Source organism: Biomphalaria glabrata, chromosome 6 (assembly GCF_947242115.1).
Source record: "Biomphalaria glabrata chromosome 6, xgBioGlab47.1, whole genome shotgun sequence".
NCBI classification, from domain to species: Eukaryota; Metazoa; Mollusca; class Gastropoda; family Planorbidae; genus Biomphalaria; species Biomphalaria glabrata.
Window position 1 is genome coordinate 8,000,849 of NC_074716.1, and position 24,024 is coordinate 8,024,872.

Consider the following 24,024-nt stretch of genomic DNA (forward strand, 5'->3'; position numbering starts at 1 on the left):
ACAGGAATAAAGAAAAAGCATGTTACATATTACTGAAAAGCGAGTTTAAAATGAGTTGAATTGAAAAAAAATTACCTAATCTTGGCTTCAACAATACTTCTTTCAAGTTCATCTTTCTGAATGACATTCTGAATTATTTTCTCCTCTTGTTCAGTTAAATTGGTTAAATCTAAGGACTGGCTTGGAACTGGTGCAACTTTAGTTTCATTACCTCCCCCTTGTTGAACTAAAAAAGAAAAAAAAAAGAGTTAAATGAAACATGAAAAGGTAAACTTTTACATTTAAAAAAAAATCAACTGACTCTGTCTGTCTGTCTGGTAATACGTTTGTACAAATTATTTCTCTGACACCCAACTCGGATCAAGCTGAAATTTTGTAAAATTTTTACCTGACAACACAAGAATCTTTTTTTTTTAATTTAACCAAGTTGTTAATTAAATATTGGTAATTAATTGTTTTGTTTGTGATCTTGAACATGGGAAAGAAATTGTACTTGACAAATGAGTTGGTATATGTGCAAACAAAAAAATGACTCACTTTTTGGTCTTCTGAAGTTTTCAGGCATAATGACAACATGTGTACAGCATCATGGTTATTGGTAGTCCCTGTTTCTAAACATTCAAATAAAAGAAATATCAAAGTAAAACAATTAGTAATTTTATTACAACCCACTCTTTCAGTCTGTCTGGTACACATTTTATTTACACACTATTTCTCCCACTTCCCGTTCTCATATCAAATTGAAACTTAGCACAATGGAGCTAATTCACCAATCGTAAACAAACATCATTTAGCCACGTGATTCTCTATCTCTTCTATACAAATTATGTAATCCATAAAGGCTGTCACGTGATACGTTTTTTTCATTGTTTTATCAATATAATCACTAATCACTTGGCTAAATGTTGTTTGTTTACGATTGGTGAATGAGGTCCATTATTCACTGTCCCTAACAAAACATGAATCAATTAAAAAATTAACCAATTAGTAAATTTATTATAGTTAATTAATTAATTCTATTTGAAATAGCTATTATTTGTATACACAAGAAGCAAATTATCAAACCTATTCTGTCTATTTTACAGTGTAATTCTGGGTATTTTAGTTTTGACTATGAACTTTCTCTTCTGCTTAGTTTTTAACTTTAAAAAATGTATCAGTAAAGTTTTAATTTCCATTATCAATCAATAATTAAATGTGTATTGAAATAAGTAAAATTCAAAGAATATTTTATAACCATTATAAATTAAATGTGTGGCTGAGTGACATAAACCCCAAGGCTACCTATCAAAGGGGCTCAAGTTCGAATCCTGACTTGAATTGAGCACAGAAACTTTCTCCCAAATACCTCCCCCCACCCCCTCATGGGTCCATAACGAGATTGGGCCGCCAGAACACACTGAACAAGCTTACAGTATGAAAGATATGCTATACAAAAGTAAAACAAAACTAGTTTTTGAGACCTGAGTGTGACAGACAGATGAACATTTTGCACAAACCTAAATTATAGTGGCTTTTCCCCTTACGGGAGCCGCTAAAAAAACACCTGACATTTTTCTCTTTTTACTGTCAATCCTCTAGTTTGAACAAAAAATGTTGCAAAAACTGATGTGTTACCACTGAATTCAAGTCTCAATTTCAGTATCAGCTTTCTACTGTCCATTAACAACTACAGTCATTTATAAACACAATTTATAAGTTCACCCCTTCAATATAACAGCAGGTTTTTCTGTTTTGTCAGAAAACATGATTAAAGTACTGGATGGCTGCCTGATCATGTGGTATGGCTTCCAATTGCTGTCATGACAGTCTCATCTTCTGCCTGCTGTCATCATGTTGGAAGTGTGGGCAAGGATTTAATAATCTTATTTTCCAAAGGAACAGTCAAAACAAACAATACGTTAGAGTCAGACAAGCACATTGACTAATTTACACTATTCTTTATGTTCATTGGTTGAAAATAATTTCATTATACATCTTATAGATTTATAGTTAGGTCACTCGCAAATGAGCTGTATGCAATGAGTTGTATTTATATGACTCATGCAACAAGAGAGGTACAATGCTGTGCTGTGTGCTCATTTGTGATTACAGTAAAAATAAAAGTACTTTCAGAACTGAACCTTTTAACTCTTTCTCTCCGTAATCATTTACCCCATTCTGGTGGAATCAATGCTGGTATCGTCAATTAGGAGAGAAAGAGTTAATTACATTAGGCTTTCCCTAGCACTTAGTGTAAAACTTTAGATCCAATATTTGATTATACTACTTACATATATAGCTTAGCAGAGCAGTAACTTGAAGATAGATTAGAATGAATTTATTAGTTACACAGCTGTGGAGCAATAAAAATAAGCCAGTTAATTTATGACAATCAGATAAGTGCTCTATGGCTATTACCAAGAGGGATGAAAGAGAAGCAGAAACTAATCTTGGTGAATGTTTACATCTAATTTATTATTGAGAATATGCCAAAAATAATTTTCATTTTATTTACACTTGTATTAATTTATTAGTGAGATGAACTGTACATATTATTGCCTAGCAAAAAAAAAGGTCTCTATCTCATGCAATATAAATAGCAAACCCTACTGTCAAGGGTACATCTTTTCCAAGTTTACTATATGTCTGATCATAGACCTCATTTTTTAAAAAACTATTTATATGTTTCATGATAATCAGAAAAAAACAAATATTATAAATAATATGGAGACACAAAAGCTCCTGAAACTATTGTGTAAAATGGCAAAGCAGCTTAAGAGACTGTTTAAGAGATAGTATTCAGAAAAATAAGAGAACTAAGCCAGCACTGACCAGGTTCCAGACACCCAAATATGCAACACAATTAAGAAGTAGAGCAGAGACCAATTAAATAATCTACTGGAACAGAGAAATCCACCATTCACACTGGTCTGAGCTATTCCTAGAAGAGAGAAATCCACCATTCACACTGGTCTGAGCTATTCCTAGAAGAGAGAAATCCACCATTCACACTGGTCTGAGCTATTCCTAGAAGAGAGAAATCCACCATTCACACTGGTCTGAGCTATTCCTAGAAGAGAGAAATCCACCATTCACACTGGTCTGAGCTATTCCTAGAAGAGAGAAATCCACCTTCACACTGGTCTGAGCTATTCCTAGAAGAGAGAAATCCACCTTCACACTGGTCTGAGCTATTGCTAGAAGAGAGAAATCCACCATTCACACTGGTCTGAGCTATTGCTAGAAGAGAGAAATCCACCATTCACACTGGTCTGAGCTATTGCTAGAAGAGAGAAATCCACCATTCACACTGGTATGAGCTATTGCTAGAAGAGAGAAATCCACCTTCACACTGGTCTGAGCTATTCCTAGAAGACAGAAATTGCTAGAAAAGAAAAAATGGATAATTGTGATGAGTCTATTTTCTTTCTCATACATTCTTGAAACCTTGCTGGACTCCACTCTGATAGCCTACAGCACTAGCCTACAGCACTGCCCTAGGCCTCCAAATAAATAGCCTTATAGGCTAACCTTCCTCTCAATAGGGTTTGAGAAGCACTAATATATAAAACATAACAGTTGTGGAAAACTCCAAAAATTGAAACAGAAAGATGAGGGAGTAATACTAGGAACATAGGCAGAGGGATTATGGGTTATATGATATGGGACTTCATGCAACATATGTTTGTGTTAATTAATACAACCTACACCCACTATTAATGAGTTCATGCTAAGCTGGTGAAGCACAGAATTGCAAAGATCAGATGTTTGGCAGCAGGTTGTTGCTTATATAAACGAAGATAGAAATCACAGTTGACAGTGAAGTAGTCAGCGGAGCTGCCAACTGTGGTTGAGAAGTGTATCATGATGTGAGACACTCATCTAATTTTCCATTTAATTGAAGAAAAAAAAATTTTGAAAACAATTTAACTTAATTTTTACATTGTACCTAAACATTTAAACAAAACAAAATACAAAATAAATTGAAGATTATTAAAATTCTTTGAAAATCCAGTTTTTTAGATTATGCAGCAAGTTGAATTGAAATCAAGTAGTTCAATAACTTTCAACAATGGGGCTAATTTTAGCTTCCTCTTGGCCAATTTCTTCTTAACAATTACTTTGCAGTTGTATACAGTTTAAAATTGAATCCAGTTTTATTGGCAGTAGAACTGGATTACTTAACAATTTTTCAATTAACATGTAACAAAGTCTTTGTTTTGTACCCAGTTAGAAATGGAATTCAGTCCAGTAGGTAGTTAAACTGCTGAAATGTGTACTTCTGTACCCAGTTAGAAATGGAATTCAGTCCAGTAGGTAGTTTAACTGCTGAAATGTGTAATTCTGACAAATAAATGTAATCACCACATGGATAAAATATATTTAGAACCCCAATATATCTGAGTAGCACTGCTGGAAACAACTTCTACATAGCTCAAAGTATTAGACGCCCACAATGTTATGAGACAATGATCTGAAATATGATTGCAGAACAAAAAAATTCTTTAAAATACTAACCTTAACTTAGTAACATCCGGATTTAAAAAAATAAAAGGATGCTTGTATCATAGAACAATCTATGACATTATACTTAGTTTACAGTTAGTTTTTTACAAAAAAATATTTCCATTACCCTGTAAGACAGTATCAGTATGGCTGCCTGGTCGTGCAGTCTGCGCAATGGACTGTCGTTCAGATTTATCGATGGTCCTGGGTTCAAACCCTGCCCGCTACCATCACCAGTCGACCTGCGGGAGGTTTGGACTAGGAAGTAATTCTCTACAACTCTGAAGGAACATCCGAAACAAAAAAAAACAGTGCTTGAGCTCAAGAAAAGCCAAAAGAAGAGGGTAGTGTTTGAGAATAATAGGTGATTCAATAAGCTGAGGTAGTGTAGTGGAGGTGAAGACTAATTTATAACACTATTGTCATTGAGCAGAAGTCAATATTATGTTATAGCCTATATATAAATATGTTTCAAAGGTCAACATTATGTTATAACTATAAATATGTTGTAGAGGTCAACATTAGGAAATAACTTTAATATGTTGCAGATGTCAAAATTATGTTATAACTATAAATATGTCACAAAGGTCAACATTATATTATAACAATAGTTATGTTGCAGAGGTCAAAACCAGGTTTTGACTATAGGCTTGTCACATCTGATGACGCTAGATAATGACACAATGGACAAGTCACAGTATAATGCACGAACAACTATTTAACAGAATGGACAAGTCACAGTATAATGCACGAACAACTATTTAACAGAATCCACAAGTCACAGTATAATGCACGAACAACTATTTAACAGAATGGACAAGTCACAGTATAATGCACGAACAACTATTTAACAGAATGAACAAGTCACAGTATAATGCACGAACAACTATTTAACAGAATGAACAAGTCACAGTATAATGCACGAACAACTATTTAACAGAATGAACAAGTCACAGTTTAATGCACGAACAACTATTTAACAGAATGGACAAATCACAGTATAATGCACGAACAACTATTTAACAGAATGGACAAATCACAGTATAATGCACGAACAACTATTTAACAGAATGGACAAGTCACAGTATAATGCATGAACAACTATTTAACAGAATGAACAAGTCACAGTTTAATGCACGAACAACTATTTAACAGAATGGACAAATCACAGTATAATGCACGAACAACTATTTAACAGAATGGACAAATCACAGTATAATGCACGAACAACTATTTAACAGAATGGACAAGTCACAGTATAATGCATGAACAACTATTTAACAGAATGGACAAATCACAGTATAATGCACGAACAACTATTTAACAGAATGGACAAGTCACGGTATAATGCATGAACAACTATTTAACAGAATGGACAAATCACAGTATAATGCACGAACAACTATTTAACAGAATGGACAAATCACGGTATAATGCACGAACAACTATTTAACCGAATGGACAAATCACAGTATAATGCATGAACAACTATTTAACAGAATGGACAAATCACAGTATAATGCATGAACAACTATTTAACAGAATGGACAAGTCACAGTATAATGCACGAACAACTATTTAACAGAATGAACAAGTCACAGTATAATGCACGAACAACTATTTAACAGTCATAGCAACCTACACTACCCTTAAGTCAGAAATCCTAACACAAGCAGCAGAAAGAGTTGCCATGGATACTGGAAGACTATAACCCAGTGCAATAAGTTGAACTGATATTCCCTGCTCGTTATTGCACGCCAACAGACGCGAGGGTCTTTCACGTCAAGTTTGAACTTAATTACAGCACAGAATCTAATTACAACACAAGAGAGACACCATCGGGTCCGTCGAAGCCTGTGTAGAGTCTGTGGCTACTGAATAGATGAAACAGAACCGTATACGTCGTCTGCCCGTAGCAACAACAGGTGAAACAGGAGACTGGCAGGAGGAGGGGGCGGGGGGATTGAACAAGTCAGGTGACTCGCGAGGTGTCACAACAGCTGTTATATCACAATGACCATTGTCCAGTAAACGAAGACCATACAAGGGACACATCGCTAAACAAGGTTGGGTAGAGTGTAAAACAAGGTTGGGTAGAGTGTAAAACAAGGTTGGGTAGAGTGTAAAACAAGGTTGGGTAGAGTGTAAAACAAGGTTGCGTAGAGTGTAAAACAAGGTTGGGTAGAGTGTAAAACAAGGTTGCGTAGAGTGTAAAACAAGGTTGGGTAGAGTGTAAAACAAGGTTGGGTAGAGTGTAAAACAAGGTTGGGTAGAGTGTAAAACAAGGTTGGGTAGAGTGTAAACAAGGTTGGGTAGAGTGTAAAACAAGGTTGGGTAGAGTGTAAAACAAGGTTGGGTAGAGTGTAAACAAAGTTGGGTAGAGTGTAAAACAAGGTTGGGTAGAGTGTAAACAAGGTTGGGTAGAGTGTAAAACAAGGTTGGGTAGAGTGTAAACAAGGTTGGGTAGAGTGTAAACAAGGTTGGGTAGAGTGTAAACAAGATTGGGTAGAGTGTAAAACAAGGTTGGGTAGAGTGTAAAACAAGGTTGGGTAGAGTGTAAAACAAGGTTGGGTAGAGTGTAAACAAGATTGGGTAGAGTGTAAAACAAGGTTGGGTAGAGTGTAAACAAGGTTGGGTAGAGTGTAAACAAGGTTAGGTAAAGTGTAAACAAGATTGGGTAGAGTGTAAACAAGGTTGGGTAGAGTGTAAACAAGGTTGGGTAGAGTGTAAAACAAGGTTGGGTAGAGTGTAAACAAGGTTGGGTAGAGTGTAAACAAGATTGGGTAGAGTGTAAAACAAGATTGGGTAGAGTGTAAACAAGATTGGGTAGAGTGTAAACAAGGTTGGGTAGAGTGTAAAACAAGGTTGGGTAGAGTGTAAACAAGATTGGGTAGAGTGTAAAACAAGATTGGGTAGAGTGTAAACAAGGTTGGGTAGAGTGTAAACAAGGTTAGGTAGAGTGTAAAACAAGGTTGCGTAGAGTGTAAAACAAAGTTACATGTCATCACAAATAATAAAATTGGTTCTTTAACTTGCGTTTAATAAAAGCGTCTACATCATGATATAAAGTCTTCATCAAATGAATATATTTACAAGAAGAATTCAAGCATAAGAGAGTATAGGCCTAAAAGCTCCAGAAAACTGCTGAATATTAGATACCAGGAAAAGAAGACACCTGACTTTGTCCTTTCAAATGTCAACACTGACTAGCAGAAGGGACAACATTTTCAATACTGTGAAGGGACGAAGGTTGAGCTGGTTCGATCATAGTGTAAGACATGACTCACTTTTTACGGTTAGGCACTTATTTTAGTTCAGATGCGCACTTTTGTACCTTATCAAGACAGTACACCCAAGCATCTAGGTTCTTATTAAGACAGTACACCCAAGCATCTAGGTTCTTATCAAGACTGTACACCCAAGCATCTAGGTTCTTATCAAGACTGTACACCCAAGCATCTAGGTTCTTAACAAGACAGTAGGCCTACACCTAAGCATCTAGGTTCTTAACAAGAAAGTACACCCAAGCATCTAGGTTCTTATCAAGACTGTACACCCAAGCATCTAGGTTCTTATCAAGACAGTACACCCAAGCATCTAGCTTCTTATCAAGACAGTACACCCAAGCATCTAGCTTCTTATCAGTCAGTACACCCAAGCATCTAGCTTCTTATCAAGACTGTACACCCAAGCATCTAGCTTCTTATCAAGACAGTACACCCAAGCATCTAGCTTCTTATCAGTCAGTACACCCAAGCATCTAGGTTCTTAACAAGACAGTACACCCAAGCATTTAAGTTCTTATCAAGACAGTACACCCAAGAGTAGGCCTACACCCAAGCATCTAGCTTCTTATCAAGGTACTGTAGAAATTGCATTCAACTACAAATCGCCCATACATCGTTACATTACATAGGAAGTTTTTAATTAAGCAATCGAGTAAGAGGAAATGAAGTCGACATTGCCAGATAGATAACAACTAAACTTAAGTACAAACTCTGGTCTACTAAACAGATATTAACAATACATTCTTATAGCTATAGCATGCAGATACGGATCTGATGTCAAAATACACACAAAATGCATGCACACATTAAACGATGTTTCAATAGAATCGATTCTACTCGCACTGTAAGCTAAAATAAAGTATATTCCTTGAAACAATACAAACTAAACATATTCATATTTACAAAGATATAAAGGTCTCGTCTGTACGTAGGCTGGGACAATTTCTTTTGAAGCGAAAATAAGGTTTCAAGACGTGATATCATAGGAGGACATACAAAAATGGACATAAACCTTGTTAAGGAGGGGGGGGGGACGATAGAAACTTTTAAAACTATTGTTACAGTGTCTAGGAGGAAACATTCAGCAAATCAAAGGCTGTAAAATTACTTTATTTAGTAGGCCTACTAGCGGATATGACCCGCGGGCCTTAGTTTGTGTATCACCGATTTAGCGCTATGTTCCCTTATATAGATAATATAAATTACTGTGAAAATGGATTTACACGATTAGTTAAAAAGTTTCGTTCTTCAATGGAGATAAATTTAGGCACTTTTTTAAAGGACCCTCTTGCTGTGGGAGGGACATTTAACATACACTACGGTCTCCGCCGTGATCTATGAATTCATGCCAAATTTTATCGAAATTGGTCAAACGGTTTTAATTTCTATTCGGGACATACATACATACTCCTTACATTGTGCTTTATATATTTGATTATATTTCGCAGAAGTTCGGTATTCTTCAGAGTATTCTTCCTGAGTCAACGGAGAGCCTATTTCTTTCTGATGACCACTGTGCTTCAATCAAGGAAAATCCCTTTCTGGGTTAGCAATTTTAAATACGCCCAGGAATGCAAAAGAAATTGTTTTAACAAAATCAAAGATCTTGATGAGTTTTGAACAGCCCTGAATATACGACACCCTACTCATGAATGAGATGGTCAATAACGTAACCACTTTCTGCTATTAATAAGTCAGTTTTGTGTGTTTAAACCAGCAAAAAACATTTTTTTTAAATGTTTAAAAAACACAAAGCTTACATTAAGGAAGGCATCTGTGTGAATGTTACCGTGATCGCTTTTTTAAATGCATTTTTTTTTGTAAAGTTATATGACTTGAATTTGAACTCAGGGCTCAGGCCTCCTCAAGGAGACTAATTTAATATATCACCACATTCAATACCAAACAAAATAATTAATCATCAATAGTAAATTGACAAATTGGTTAATTTTTTAGCGGCCCCCGTAAGGGGAAAAAGCCGCTATTAGGTTTGTGCAAAATGTCCGTCTGTCCGTCTGTCACACTCAGATCTCGAAAACTAGAAGAGATATGAAAAATATTATTTCATCATTAAATCCGGTTTGAAAAGTTTAGGTGCAACGGCTACTTTTGGTTTTCTAAAAGCAAACCGTTTAATTTATAAAATTAATTATGCAAGCGATTTTTTCATAAAAATACACCAATTCTAAAACAATTACGTAAATGTAAGGGAGGCAATGTTACAATATGCTAACAAAGATGGACAATTTTTGTGTATTTTCAGTATCACTAAGTCAAATATATTTTTAAAATGTACAGGAAATGTTTACAACAAATACAAATAATAGTTAAAGATGTTTTTTCTGGTCAACTAGCTGCTAAAATTAAAAGAAAACATTTCTGTTTGTTTATAAAGGCTAATAATGCACTTTGTATGTAAATATCACGCACATTTTTTTAAATGGACTTTTTATGCAGCGATTTTCGTGCAGTAGCGTAACGTCGCAACATGATCAGGTGCTAAACCAATTCCTTAAACTTTTTTTAAAAATCAGATTTTATTTATTTTTTGTTTAGTGCCCCCATCCGAATAAAAGAAGCTTATTTTTGTGCGTTTTGTCTGTTGGTCGGTCTGTCCGTCACGATTAGATTTAAAAAACTAGAACTCTAAAAGCTATTGAAAATCTGATTTACCCTTTAATGTTCCTCCCATAACATCTCAATAGTTTTAAGTATCTAAAATTGATTGTTCCGGATTTTTTTTGTGCAAAACTAATCAACGCCAACAAATGTTTGTTTGCTCTTCTAACTTATATTACATTCAATTTCCATGCTTAAACGTTGCAAAAACACATTATCAATAATGTGTTGTTCCGTTTTTTATGTAAATAGCATATTAATGCTAAATCAAAATCTCTATACTGACTTATATTTCATTAAGTGTAAAAATGTTCCGGATATTGTTTTATAAAACATGAATTATGCCTAATGATTGTTTGAAATCGCATAAGGCTTTTAAAAAAAGTAATTTACTAGAATTGATTACTGAAAATTACTTTTTAGACATTTAATTTTCTTGTAAAACATAACATAGAAGTTTTGTAATCGATAAAGAAAGTTCCGGATTTTGTTTCTTACAAATCGTCGCCAGAAATTTCCGAATTTATTTAAAAATCTACTAACGCCAAATAATTGTTTGAACTCCCTCTTCTAATTAATAAACAAATAATCTTCTCATTTACGAAATAATGTTTTTACGGATTTTTATGAAAAATATTTTAACTCACTACTCTCTTACAGTACATTTAACTTTCTACCTAAAACATTAAAAAATCTAATTATCGTTAATATTATGTTCCGATTTTTAAGGAAAACAGAATCCAAACACCAAAGTAAGGTATGAAAATCTCTCCACGTGGCTGTAGTACATCTAATTTTTATACGAGACCATCCAAAAAATTTAATTAACGGTATTACATTTATCTGAAATTCTCTTTTTCTTTTACTATTTATACAAACATCCGGAACAATCTATTATATAAACTTTTCAATTGTGTTCATACCTAAAAATTATTGCGATGTTTTGAAACGTAAAATAAAGGTTAATCAATTTTTAATAACTTTTAGTTGTTTTTTTTATATCAAGATAACGGACAGACCGACTGACAGACAAAACGCAAAAACAATGTGGCTTTGATCCTTTTTAAATAATATCTATTAGAACTCAGTGCACCAATGTCTATGAACCCTCGTTAAATATCTCGTGTAAATAAAGACATTTTTTTTTATGGTACCGGTACTAGCCTATTGTGAGGTATGGAATTCTTTTTTCTTTGACGTCATATGAATGGACTCTTTAAATGTAATGTTAAAAGAACGCACTCGGTGCACCAATGTCTATTAACCCTCGAAAAAATTGCTTGTATTAGTGAAAACATATTTTAGTCTAACTAAGCCGTGTGACGTAGTGTTTGTTTTTCCTTTGACGTCACATGGAATGAATTCTTTAAATGAAATGCTAAAAGAACGCACTCGGTGCACCAATGTCTATGAACACTCGAGAAATGGCTCGTGTTGATAAAGGTGATTTTTTGTCTAGCTAGGCCTTGTGACGTAGTGTTTTTTTTTCCTTTGACGTCATATGGAATGAATTCTTTAAATGAAATGCTAAAAGAACGCACTCGGTGCACCAATGTCTATGAACACTCGATAAAAGGCTCGTAATGATGAAGGCGATTTTTATTCTAGCTAGGCCGTGTGACGTAGTGTTTTTTTTTTCCCTCTGACGTTATATGGAATTAATTCTTCAAATGAAATGAAAAAAGAACTCGGTATAGTAATGTTTATTAAGCCTCGTTATGTGACTCGCGTTTAAAAAAGGAATGATATCTTGATTTAGATCTAATCTAGATTTTTTAAACTAGATCTAGATTTTTATTACAGTATATCTAGATCTGGATTTATATTCTAATTAAAATTATTTTAGAGTCTAGATCTAGAATTTCTAGATCTAGTTTAGACTAAAATAGACTAGATTAAGATGTAGAATTTCAATTTCTAAACTTAAAGTGTAAAAAAAAAGTGTAGATTTTCATTTCCAAACGTTTTGATCAATATTGTAATGTTTTAATATACTAAAACTAATCTACTATTTTTTTATTAAATTTAAATTTAAATTTACGGCAAATGAATCTTTGAAACATTATTACTTTTGACCATCGGATGGCTGCCTGGTCGTGCGGTTTGCGCGCTGGACTGTCGTTCAGATTTATGGATGGCCCAGGGTTCAAACCCTGCCCGCTCCCATCCCCCGTCGTCCTGCGGGAGGTTTGGACTAGGAAGTAATTATCTTCAACTCTGAAGGAACATCCGAAACGTGTAAAACATTTTACATCAAAATTAAATCACCTCTTGAATATTATTTGCGAATATGCAGATCCGACAGGGATCCGACTTCGACGGGGGCCGCCTCTGAGTTTGTGTAACACAAACTCTCTTTGTAATCTTGTTAAAATTGATTCTTGTTTTGTCAGGTACTAGAAATAATTGTGCATAATTTCAACTCGATCCGAGAGTTGATGTGGGAGAAATATCGTGTACATACTTTTTACCAGACAGACAGAGTGAGTAGAAATAAGCTTTGTAAAAATGATATGAACAATTGAATTCGATTGAATGATTAAGTGTATTTGCATAAACAAACGCCAATGACTGCCGAAGGGCTCGCCCCCGTGATGTAGGCTACGCAAAGAGCCCGGCGGAGGTCGACACAGCGCAAAGTGGGTGTGACCCGATTTCCATTAATGGTCTCCTACATTGTGGAACCTTCAGACAAAAAAACAAACAAAATAACAACAACGGAACGAAGATCTCCTGGTCCACGCTTATCCGCTGAGAGAAATACTTCTCGGTGGTCATATGGTTCTACCAAGACCAATCGTTCAAGCAATTAGACAGGGACAGTTGGTTTCTTCAACCCTCAATAGACTTCATCTGAGACAACCCTAAGTGAAAAAAAAAAAAGGGAGAGCACTCTAACACTGCCATGATCTTTGCGTCTGCTGCATTTCGTCTTGTAACTAATGACACGTGCGATTCCAAATGTCAACAACATTATCTTATTAATGACAGACGTACCTTTAAAAAACAATGATAACGCTCTACCATCATTAATATGTTGTTACCATCAGCTACAGCTTAATCGAGAACGAAGCCAGTAACTACTGGTGGGGAGACCCCAAATGTAGGATACAATAACGACTTATCGATTACTTCTTTCAGTATTCGTTCTCGTGTTAATCTAACAGTCGACAGGTAGATCTGAGGACAGAGCAGGGGATAATTCACCTAGAGGCCCAGATGTACTAACTACTATTTGTATAAAACACACAGGCCATAGTACACACGGGGGTGCTTGAGGTGTTACCTTATTGAACAGTCTCTTGGTGTCGTAAAGTTTGGCCAATCATTGCCACGTTACTGAATACAGAGAGTGTTACTTCGAATATGGCAGAATTCGTACTATATCATAATAATAATAATAATAATAATAAACTTGCCTGTCAGAGGGCGGTACTGCTGCAGACCTGCCACATCACCAGAAAATTCCTCAGTGGAAACTGTTAAAGGGACTACGATGAATTTTGTTTCTCTTTAGCGAAACTCGACCCTGGCAGCGCCAGAGAATGACTACTCGTTCATTTCTAACATAATAATAATAATAATAATAATAATAATAAGACTACGATGAATTTTGTTTCTCTTTAGCGAAACTCGACCCTGGCAGCGCTAGAGAATGACAACTCGTTCATGTGTAACATAATAATAATAATAATCTTTATTGTCCGTATGGAAATTTGTCTTACAATTTGTGCATTACACCAAACAAAAAACATTATAACTATAAGAAACCAAAGTGTACATTCATACCAGACGCACTCATCACGGGTAAGAATTATTGCGAAGCTTTTTCTCGTAAATTAAAACAAGAGATAGTGGAGATTTTCATAAAATGGAAGCAAATCAATTTTGAACAACACAAACTCAAAATTGGCCCCCAGGAAAGGTCCGCTTAGTCAGTTAAAATGGCAGGTTTCACTATTTTTAGAAAGAATATAAAAAAAAACTATGAACTACAAACTATCAACAACTACAAAAAGTTACAGAAAGAAGAGACGTGCTCGTGTCGAAAGTGTTCCAGTTGTATTGTTCGGCTAACCACTTTATATCACAGGATACGGAGATTTATTAATGCTATTATAAGTGCATTGTTAATATTCATGTCTGTTCAATGAACTCATGGTTAGTTATGAAGATATAGTTAAATCCTAGGTGTCACTTACAAAGACCGCATCACGAATGTAGAGATTAGAAACAGGATTGACACAGCTATTGGATCGCACGATGACCTGCTAACCACTGTCAAAAAACCTAAACTCAAACTCTATGGCCACATCACAAGGCTCACGGGGCTCGCAAAGACATTCCTTTAGGGAACAGTGCCAAGAAAAAGATGAAGAGGAAGACAGAGAAAGCGATGGGAAGACAACATCAAAGAATTGACAGGCCTGTCAGTGAATGAAATAGTATCAGATGCAAACGACAGAGTAATGGAGAAAGATGGTTGACAGATCTTGTGTGGTGCCCCAACGGTCCAACAGGTAAAGGGATAGGAGTGCCACAGCATTGTTTGAGAGTCACTGTGACATGTGGTAGTGCAACAATTCAAGATTATATATTATTATAAAGCAGATAATTTAATAAGCACCACAAAAGGTGTTACAAGGTGAAATGTAAACCTCGCCTGTCTAATTGATTGAATTGTTTTGTAAAGGGTTAATCTCTTATTTAAAGTCTCAACAAATAAAACTTTGACCTTTAGTTAAGTGTTCCAAATGTATTTTTGTGTAAATATAGTAGTTTGTATGACTGAAATTACTTAACTTAGAAATACAATTTTGACCAAAACTTTTTTTTTACAAAAAATCTAAAACCGTTTGCTTAAATGTATTAAAATATGGTAAATAATCATCTCCCTTACTAAATAGTCCTCCGAGTTTGTTACGATTAATAGGGAATAGTTGTAAAAATGGTGTATTTTTATGAAAAAAAACTGCTTGCATAGTTAATTTAAAAATTAAATTTTTCGCATTCAGAAAAGAAAAAAAAAGTAACCGTTGGATCAGAACTTTGAAAGGTCAAAATATCATGATGTCGGATTTTCCATATCTTCTTTAGTTTGCGAGATCTAAACGGGACGGACGGACGGATACACAGACCTCACAAAACTAATAGCGTCTATTCCCCTTTCGGGGGGCCGCTAAAAAAAACATTTAGCACTGTAGAATCAAAGTTATGGCGTAAACAAAGAGCAGATTACTGTGGATAGTATCAATATCTGCAATAATAAATGATACAGCTAACTCTTACGATACAGATAAATTTTGCAGCTATATTACAGCTAACTCTTACAGCTACAGTTTAATTTCAGAAATGGCCATTCAATCTACCCCACCCCCTTTTTATATTCATTTTTTTTAAATCAACAGAAACAAGATAACAATAAGTATTCAAACATAACCTCACACCTAAATAGCATCGCTAACAAATTTTGTAAAAGGAAACTGAGAAAATCTGACTTTATAGATAACACGGACCGACCCGCGGAGTAGCATACCCCCCCTCCTTTTTTTTCTGAGCCTCGGTCTCTGTCACCACGAAATTTACGTGGGCTAACTCTAGTCCGACTTGCAGAAATAAAGGAGTTATCTTTCCATGACTTTTTCATCGCTGTGTCCTGCATGGTTGGGCCACGAAGAGAATTATATATGAGTATTAAAGAATTTCCTCCGTGCTGTTACTATAAAGACTACTATATAGGCCTATCTTTTTTCATCTTGATTTCAAATGGTTAATAGGTATTTGCATAGACGTATTTAAAAAAAACAAAACAAGAGTCACTTTCAGACTCTCGAGACCAAAGAGTTATTTTGATCACGAATCACAATGATGAAATCGTTATTTTAAAAAGCCTTTTTAGTTTCTAAACGATCTAAACGAAACTGACGGACGGACAACACGAACTCAATAGCCGCAAGGGTCCCTACGGCAGCTAAACCAATTGAGAACCACATGCAGCCTACGCCTTACTCTTTCATAAAATATAAGACAAACCTCCGCTCCATACACACCACAACCACACTTTTTCTCTCTTTACCCATTAAAAAAAAAAGGGGGGGGGAGCAATTAAAAGTGACGCCTCTGTCAACACCGCTCTCTGATCAAAATAAGTTTCCAGTCGATTGGGTGATGTGCGAAGTATGACGCTAATATACAGTCTATGTGCTCTCACCATAGATCTAGGTCTAGATCTAGTCGGCTAATGGCGGGGCAGAGGTGGATAGGGTGACACGTGATTATTGTCGCAAATGTCAAAAGTCACAGAGGGGCGATTTCAAAAGAGGGGGGAAAAGTAGAATGCCTAGATGTAATCCGACAAGGTACATCATAGACATAAATAAATATAGACTGGCCGATTAAAGAGTTATATGAAACGAAAATTTGTGACTTTAATTTGTAATTTTGTGTACTTTATTATACAGCATTTATGAGCAGTATAAAAGTGAAGTATTCATATCTGTTTCAGCCACACACCTATATATATTGTAAATAAGGAAGCAGTGTAGTTTTGCTATGAGTTTTCTTTAATCTCTAAGAATGAAGATCATGCAATTTTTCATAATTCGGAGATCCGAATACAATAGATATACATGTTTTCAAGTTACATGAAGTTACTTCCTTCGGCCAGTCTATATTTATTTATGTCTATGAGGTACATGCAATAATAATAATAATAATAATAACTGTTATATTAGCCGAGGGGATAATGACAACTGACCTCACAGATACCTTCAATGCCCATAAGATTCCTAAGAAGATTCTCGTCACCAGAAAACTCCTCAGTGGACACTGATAAAGGAACTTCAATGAATTTTGTTTCTCTTTAGCAGTGGCAGAGAATGAATACTCGTTCATTTCTAGCAGTGGCAGAGAATGAATACTCGTTCATTTCTAACATAATTATAATAATAATAATAAACGAATCTTACAATATATTTCAACTAATTTCTAAGACTTTGAGTTAGAAAAACAAAAACGAAATGTACCATCTAATTTGTGGTAGCCTATTACATTTGCAAACAACAATAACGGCGATGGCGTCGTTGGCGACATCGTTGCCCTCGCAAGACTTTTATGTTTCCACATCCCAATTATCACGTTATACCTTTTTTTTTTTCAGTATTATCATGTAAAATCAAATCAACAACAACGGATTCGGTGTCACGAGATCGTCTGAATTTGCAATATGACACAAAAGCTATAATTAGGCTCAGTCCAGACGACAAGTCACTTCCGCCTCGCTGGGGATTATTCTGGCACTAATGGAAACAAAGATGACAAAGTAAAGGAAGGTAGCTTTTTTTCTTGCAGTTATAAAAGTGTCGTTTTTTTTTTAATATTTTTTTTTTCTTGGCTTATGGTAGAATCATGAGGCAACTCCCACAATACTCAATTTCACCTATTCTATATTTTATAGGCCAGTGGAGTCCACACATAAAGTCCCTTGCGATAGCTCATCTACATACATAGCAGAAGTTGAAAGAAACAGTGTTATTGTCGAAAAATGAATACACTTTAAAGACCACGTAGACACCCGAAAAGATCAAGAGTAGAAAAAGCAACCATAAACCATACAATAGGAAGAGAGAAAGACTAAAATAATGGTCGACAAATCAAATAAAAGGCATTGCTTAATTTCCTATGAATAACATTAAGAAACTGACAGATGGTGTGAAGCTGTACAAAGAATCTTCCCCCACGATATACTCACACAAAATCAAAAGCTAAACAAGGCAAGACCAAATCTCGAAATGCAAACATTCTAGCTCAGTCCGTAGTAAATGTCCACATTCGGTCAACCTTCGATTGTTTGCATACCGACTTTCAGTCAACCTGTACTAAAATTATTAGTATATACAATTCTAGTTCACTGAATGTCGGTATACAAACAATCGATTGACCTAATCTAGGTTGACTGAATGTCGGCATACAAACAATCGATTGACCTTATCTAGATTGACTGAATGTCGGCATACAAACCATCGATTGAACTAATCTAGGTTGACTGGATGTCGGCATACAAACAATCGATTGAACTAATCTAGGTTGACTGAATGTCGGTATACAAACAATCGATTGACCTAATCTAGGTTGACTGAATGTCGGCATACAAACAATCGATTGACCTAATCTAGGTTGACTGAATGTCGCCACACAAACAATCGATTGACCTAATCTAGGTTGACTGAATGTCGGCATACAAACAATCGATTGACCTAATCTAGGTTCACTGAATGTCGCCATACAAACAATCGATTGACTTAATCTAGGTTGACTGAATGTCGGCATACAAACAATCGATTGACCTAATCTAGGTTGACTGAATGTCGCCATACAAACAATCGATTGACCTAATCTAGGTTGACTGAATGTCGCCATACAAACAATCGATTGACCTAATCTAGGTTGACTGAATGTCGCCATACAAACAATCGATTGACCTAATCTAGGTTGACTGAATGTCGGCATACAAACAATCGATTGACCTAATCTAGGTTGACTGAATGTCGGTATACAAACAATCGATTGACCTAATCTAGGTTGACTGAATGTCAGCATACAAACAATCGATTGACCTAATCTAGGTTGACTGAATGTCGGCATACAAACAATCGATTGACCTAATCTAGGTTGACTGAATGTCGGTATACAAACAATCGATTGACCTAATCTAGGTTGACTGAATGTCGGCATACAAACAATCGATTGACCTAATCTAGGTTGACTGAATGTCGGCATACAAACAATCGATTGACCTAATCTAGGTTGACTGAATGTCGCACAAACGATAGACCTAATACAGGTTTACCGAAAACGGTATAAAAATAATCGATTGACCAGGTTGAACGAATGTCGCATATAAACTTGGGAAGCGTGGTCGAGAGGCTTAATAAACTTGAACATGGCTTGGCTTGGCTACCTATGAAGGGGGATCGAGCTTCTACATCTGACTCGCGCAGAGTTATGTTTACTGAGCGCCTACACTGTACACTTTGGTGCGGAATAGCCTTGGTATCTCTTTGGCGTGTGATGAACTAAGACGATATTCCGAACCAAAGTGTACAGTGTAGGCATTCATTCTCCGGCCTTTTTTTTTTAATCTTTTAGCCCAGAATTATTCGCAGAGCTATTTGAATCGTCAGACTAATGCTGGGGCCATTTCCAGATGTTCCTTGTTGGAAACATAATGATATTGTAGTGTTCTTGTCTAAGTCTGTAACAAGGGAGTCTCGGTCAAAACCCCATGCTTGAGATGCAAAAGATTGTAAAAAATCAATTACTGGACAAAGGTAAATCCGAACCCCTTTGCCTATGTTAATGAAACTAGTAATTTAAAACGTTTGGGGGGGGGGGTGTCGATTCCTCCTTTATGATGCTGATGATAGTCTGTTATTTGTTATTCTATTTATTTCTTGCAGACTTAGGCTATCTAGTTCTAAGTATTTATTACTTGCAGACTAAGGCCCTCTAGTTCTAAGTATTTATTACTTGCAGACTTAGGCTATCTAGTTCTAAGTATTTATTTCTTGCAGACTTAGGCTATCTAGTTCTAAGTACTTATTTCTTGCAGACTTAGGCTATCTAGTTCTAAGTATTTAGTTCTTGCAGACTAAGGCTATCTAGTTCTAAGTATTTATTTCTTGCAGACTTAGGCTATCTAGTTCTAAGTATTTATTTCTTGCAGACTTAGGCTATCTAGTTCTAAGTATTTATTTCTTGCAGACTTAGGCTATCTAGTTCTAAGTACTTATTTCTTGCAGACTAAGGCTATCTAGTTCTAAGTATTTATTACTTGCAGACTAAGGCTATCTAGTTCTAAGTATTTATTTCTTGCAGACTTAGGCTATCTAGTTCTAAGTATTTATTTCTTGCAGACTTAGGCTATCTAGTTCTAAGTATTTAGTTCTTGCAGACTTAGGCTATCTAGTTCTAAGTACTTATTTCTTGCAGACTCAGGCCATCTAGTTCTAAGTATTTAGTTCTTGCAGACTAAGGACATCTAGTTCTAAGTATTTATTTCTTGCAGACTTATAATCAAGCTATCTAGTTCTAAGTATTTATTTCTTGCAGACTTAGGCTATCTAGTTCTAAGTATTTAGTTCTTGCAGACTAAGGCCATCTAGTTCTAAGTATTTATTTCTTGCAGACTTATAATCAGGCTATCTAGTTCTAAGTATTTATTTCTTGCAGACTTAGGCTATCTAGTTCTAAGTATTTAGTTCTTGCAGACTTAGGCTATCTAGTTCTAAGTATTTATTTCTTGCAGACTTAGGCTATCTAGTTCTAAGTATTTATTTCTTGCAGACATATAATCAGGCTATCTAGTTCTAAGTATTTATTTCTTGCAGACTTAGGCTATCTAGTTCTAAGTATTTATTTCTTGCAGACTTAGGCTATCTAGTTCTAAGTATTTATTTCTTGCAGACTTAGGCTATCTAGTTCTAAGTATTTATTTCTTGCAGACTTATAATCAGGCTATCTAGTTCTAAGTATTTATTTCTTGCAGACTTAGGCTATCTAGTTCTAAGTATTTATTTCTTGCAGACTAAGGCTATCTAGTTCTAAGTATTTATTTCTTGCAGACTTAGGCTATCTAGTTCTAAGTATTTATTACTTGCAGACTAAGGCTATCTAGTTCTAAGTATTTATTTCTTGCAGACTTAGGCTATCTAGTTCTAAGTATTTATTACTTGCAGACTAAGGCTATCTAGTTCTAAGTATTTATTTCTTGCAGACTTAGGCTGTCTAGTTCTAAGTATTTATTACTTGCAGACTAAGGCTATCTAGTTCTAAGTATTTATTTCTTGCAGACTTAGGCTGTCTAGTTCTAAGTATTTATTTCTTGCAGACTTAGGCTGTCTAGTTCTAAGTACTTATATAATCAACTTCTAATATGATCAACGCAGAGGACATCAAGTATTCATGTTTAGAGAGAAGAAAGGCCTCGGTTGACGAGTCTAGGTTCGCCATCTCTCAATTTGTCAAAGTCACCGAGGCTCTCTTCCCCCGCACCAGATCGTCTGAATAAATCATAGGACGGACGGGGCATCCGTTTATACAAAACCCTGGAGCGTGGTCCAGTAGACCCGGAACTACTAAAAGTACGACCTGAATAATGTAAACAAAAGAACGTTGCCACGGAAACGTATAAAGTAATTTGAAGAAGCCTCCATGGAGAGGAAGTGTACGTAAGAGTACAAAGCCTCCCTAAACCTCCTAGACATTCAACCAGAACCAAAAGGAATAGCCCACAACTTCGCTATGTCCAAACATACAGACGCATCAGATTATAATTCTTGTCCGCAGTCAGGGCCGGCCTTAGGCCACGGCAACCTATGCCCCCACACTTTCATAGACCCCGAGCTAATTGTAGGTGTAGATTATTAAATAAAACCATTATAACTTATAATAAGGATTCCCGCGGCGCTCCTGATTTTCCAGGAGAACTTAGAAATCTCCTAAAATTACGAAATAGGGATACGAAAAAGTCCTGGAAATCTAAAATTATTAAAATCTCCCGAAAACACATAAAATCTTACAAATAGACAAAATTGTCGTTTTGGGGTGTCATTCAATATAGTAAACGCCAATACTACGCGTGATAAAAAGGAAAAGGCACTATTAGTTTTTATTTAAGAAAATGTAATGCAAAGACAAATTTATTTTCAAATAAAAAATGTTAATTTTCACTTATTATCCTTTTCCCTTCCCTGACTGGGGCCCGCGCAATCTGGTGTAAGTGGGGAAATATAAGGCGGTTAGGATTTAGACTAGCCACAAAACAATATTGGGAAGCGCGGTGGCTTCCAAACCGGGGTTTCTGGGTTCAAATCCTGGTGAAGACTGGATTTTTCTACTTTCGGGATCTTTAGGGCGCCTCGTGAGTCCACCCATTTCTAAAGGGTAACTGACATTAGTTTAGGAACGTAAAGGCAGTTGGTCGTTAAGCTGGCCACGTGACACCCTCGTTAACCGTGGGCCACAGAAACAGATAACCTTCTATGTCATCTGCCCCATAGATCACAAGGTCTGAAAGGGGTAACTTTACATAACAATCTCATGTCATGTTTTGGGGCCACACAAAATAGAGCTTAGACATATACCATGATTCGTGGTGATCCCCCACCCACCCCTTCTTTCCCGCTGAAATGAAGACATGCAGCCAATGATTACGGTAGTGACCCCTGGTCACCCACCCCTTGTTTCCCGCTGAAATGAAGACATGCAGCCAATGATTACGGTAGTGACCCCTGGTCACCCACCCCTTGTTTCCCGCTGAAATGAAGACATGCAACCAATGATGACGGTAGTGACCCCTGGTCACCCACCCCTTGTTTCCCGCTGAAATGAAGACATGCAACCAATGATGACGGTAGTGACCCCTGGTCACCCACCCCTTGTTTCCCGCTGAAATGAAGACATGCAGCCAATGATGACGGTAGTGACCCCTGGTGACAGAATCCCTGCCACATAAACATCCACCCAGATGTTACGCTCTACGCACGCCTTGAACAGATTCTTTTATTAGAGGCAAACTTCTATCCAGCTGATATGTCAACATCTCCAACAGAGGCTGTTTTTTTACTCATCTTCAAACGTACGCCACGATGAAGTCATTGGAGTAAATTACATACTCATAGAAATAAATCCATCCTCTAGCAAACACTTTATTTTCCACAGTTCATTTGTTTAACTGAGTCTAAAATAGTCTACATCTATGCTAAGGTCAGTTAAATGTTACAATTAAAAAAAAAAAGTGCTCGATTACGTCAACAATGAATGTGCTCTGTGTGTAAGTGTGTTGTGCCTGTCGTGTGTACCAAATAGAACATTAAAATAAGGCCTACAATCTTGTAATATGAAAACAAATGGAGAGGTCGGAGATTAAAGGTCAGGTGGCACATCTATTATCGTAGCCGGAGAAGCTTTAATATACTAGTGGGCCATGGCAATGTTACTACCTCAAGCGGCCTGAATTACAGTAGTATATATATACCCCTTACCCCATGATTTGATGTTTCATATTCATATGGATTGCTGAAGTCCAGTTTATGTGCCTGGTTTCATTACTCCCCCTTTCCTCCAAAACATTAACATATAATATAGATTGTATAAGTACCTCTAAATCTGGTCTATACATCAAGATCTCTGTATGTCAGTTTGGTGTTTATATCATATAGATCTAAATTTACTCCAGATTAGAAACTATAGTGCATATGGCTATTGTAACAGTTTCAACTGTATAAAGTTACAAGAGCTTGTCTTTTAAATGTGCCAAACACAATTAGACATAAAAATATAAAAGACAAATCTGGATCTTTATTAAAACAAATTACCTTGTGTAGATCTAAATATTAAATCCAAGAGACTGTGAAAGTGTTTCACATAAAGATATTTCCACCGGCATAAAATATTTATTAACACTGATTGACAGTGACAATTATCTCCAGTACAGATTAAAGGGAGTTAGTCCCCCTTGCCAAGAGTTATTTTTAGTTTCTTCTTCCCAAAAGGCGGGGCCTGTGGTTATGAATAGATGATAACATGGTGTATGTAGGCCCAGGTCTCTGCCTTGAGTACACATTGACAA

General features: G+C 36.0%; 1 protein-coding gene across 10 annotated transcripts in view; it reads right to left on the reverse strand.

Annotated features, from left to right (window-relative positions):
• LOC106078637 (synaptotagmin-like protein 4) overlaps positions 1-24,024 on the reverse strand; it is a 69,187-nt gene that overhangs the window by 42,706 nt on the left and 2,457 nt on the right. For 3 of the 10 annotated variants that reach the window (XM_056033387.1, XM_056033385.1, XM_056033379.1), the window contains exons 1-4: positions 23,771-23,913; positions 2,274-2,335; positions 538-611; positions 76-226 (exon numbers count right to left, since the gene is read on the reverse strand). In XM_056033387.1, coding sequence (XP_055889362.1) covers positions 76-226; positions 538-565 — 179 coding nt within the window. In that variant the 5' untranslated portion in view covers positions 566-611; positions 2,274-2,335; positions 23,771-23,913. Of the gene's footprint in view, positions 1-75; positions 227-537; positions 612-2,273; positions 2,336-3,418; positions 3,441-4,615; positions 4,770-23,770; positions 23,916-24,024 lie in introns of those variants that run through there. The other 7 variants (XM_056033380.1, XM_056033395.1, XM_056033386.1 and 4 more) reach the window with 7 other exon arrangements.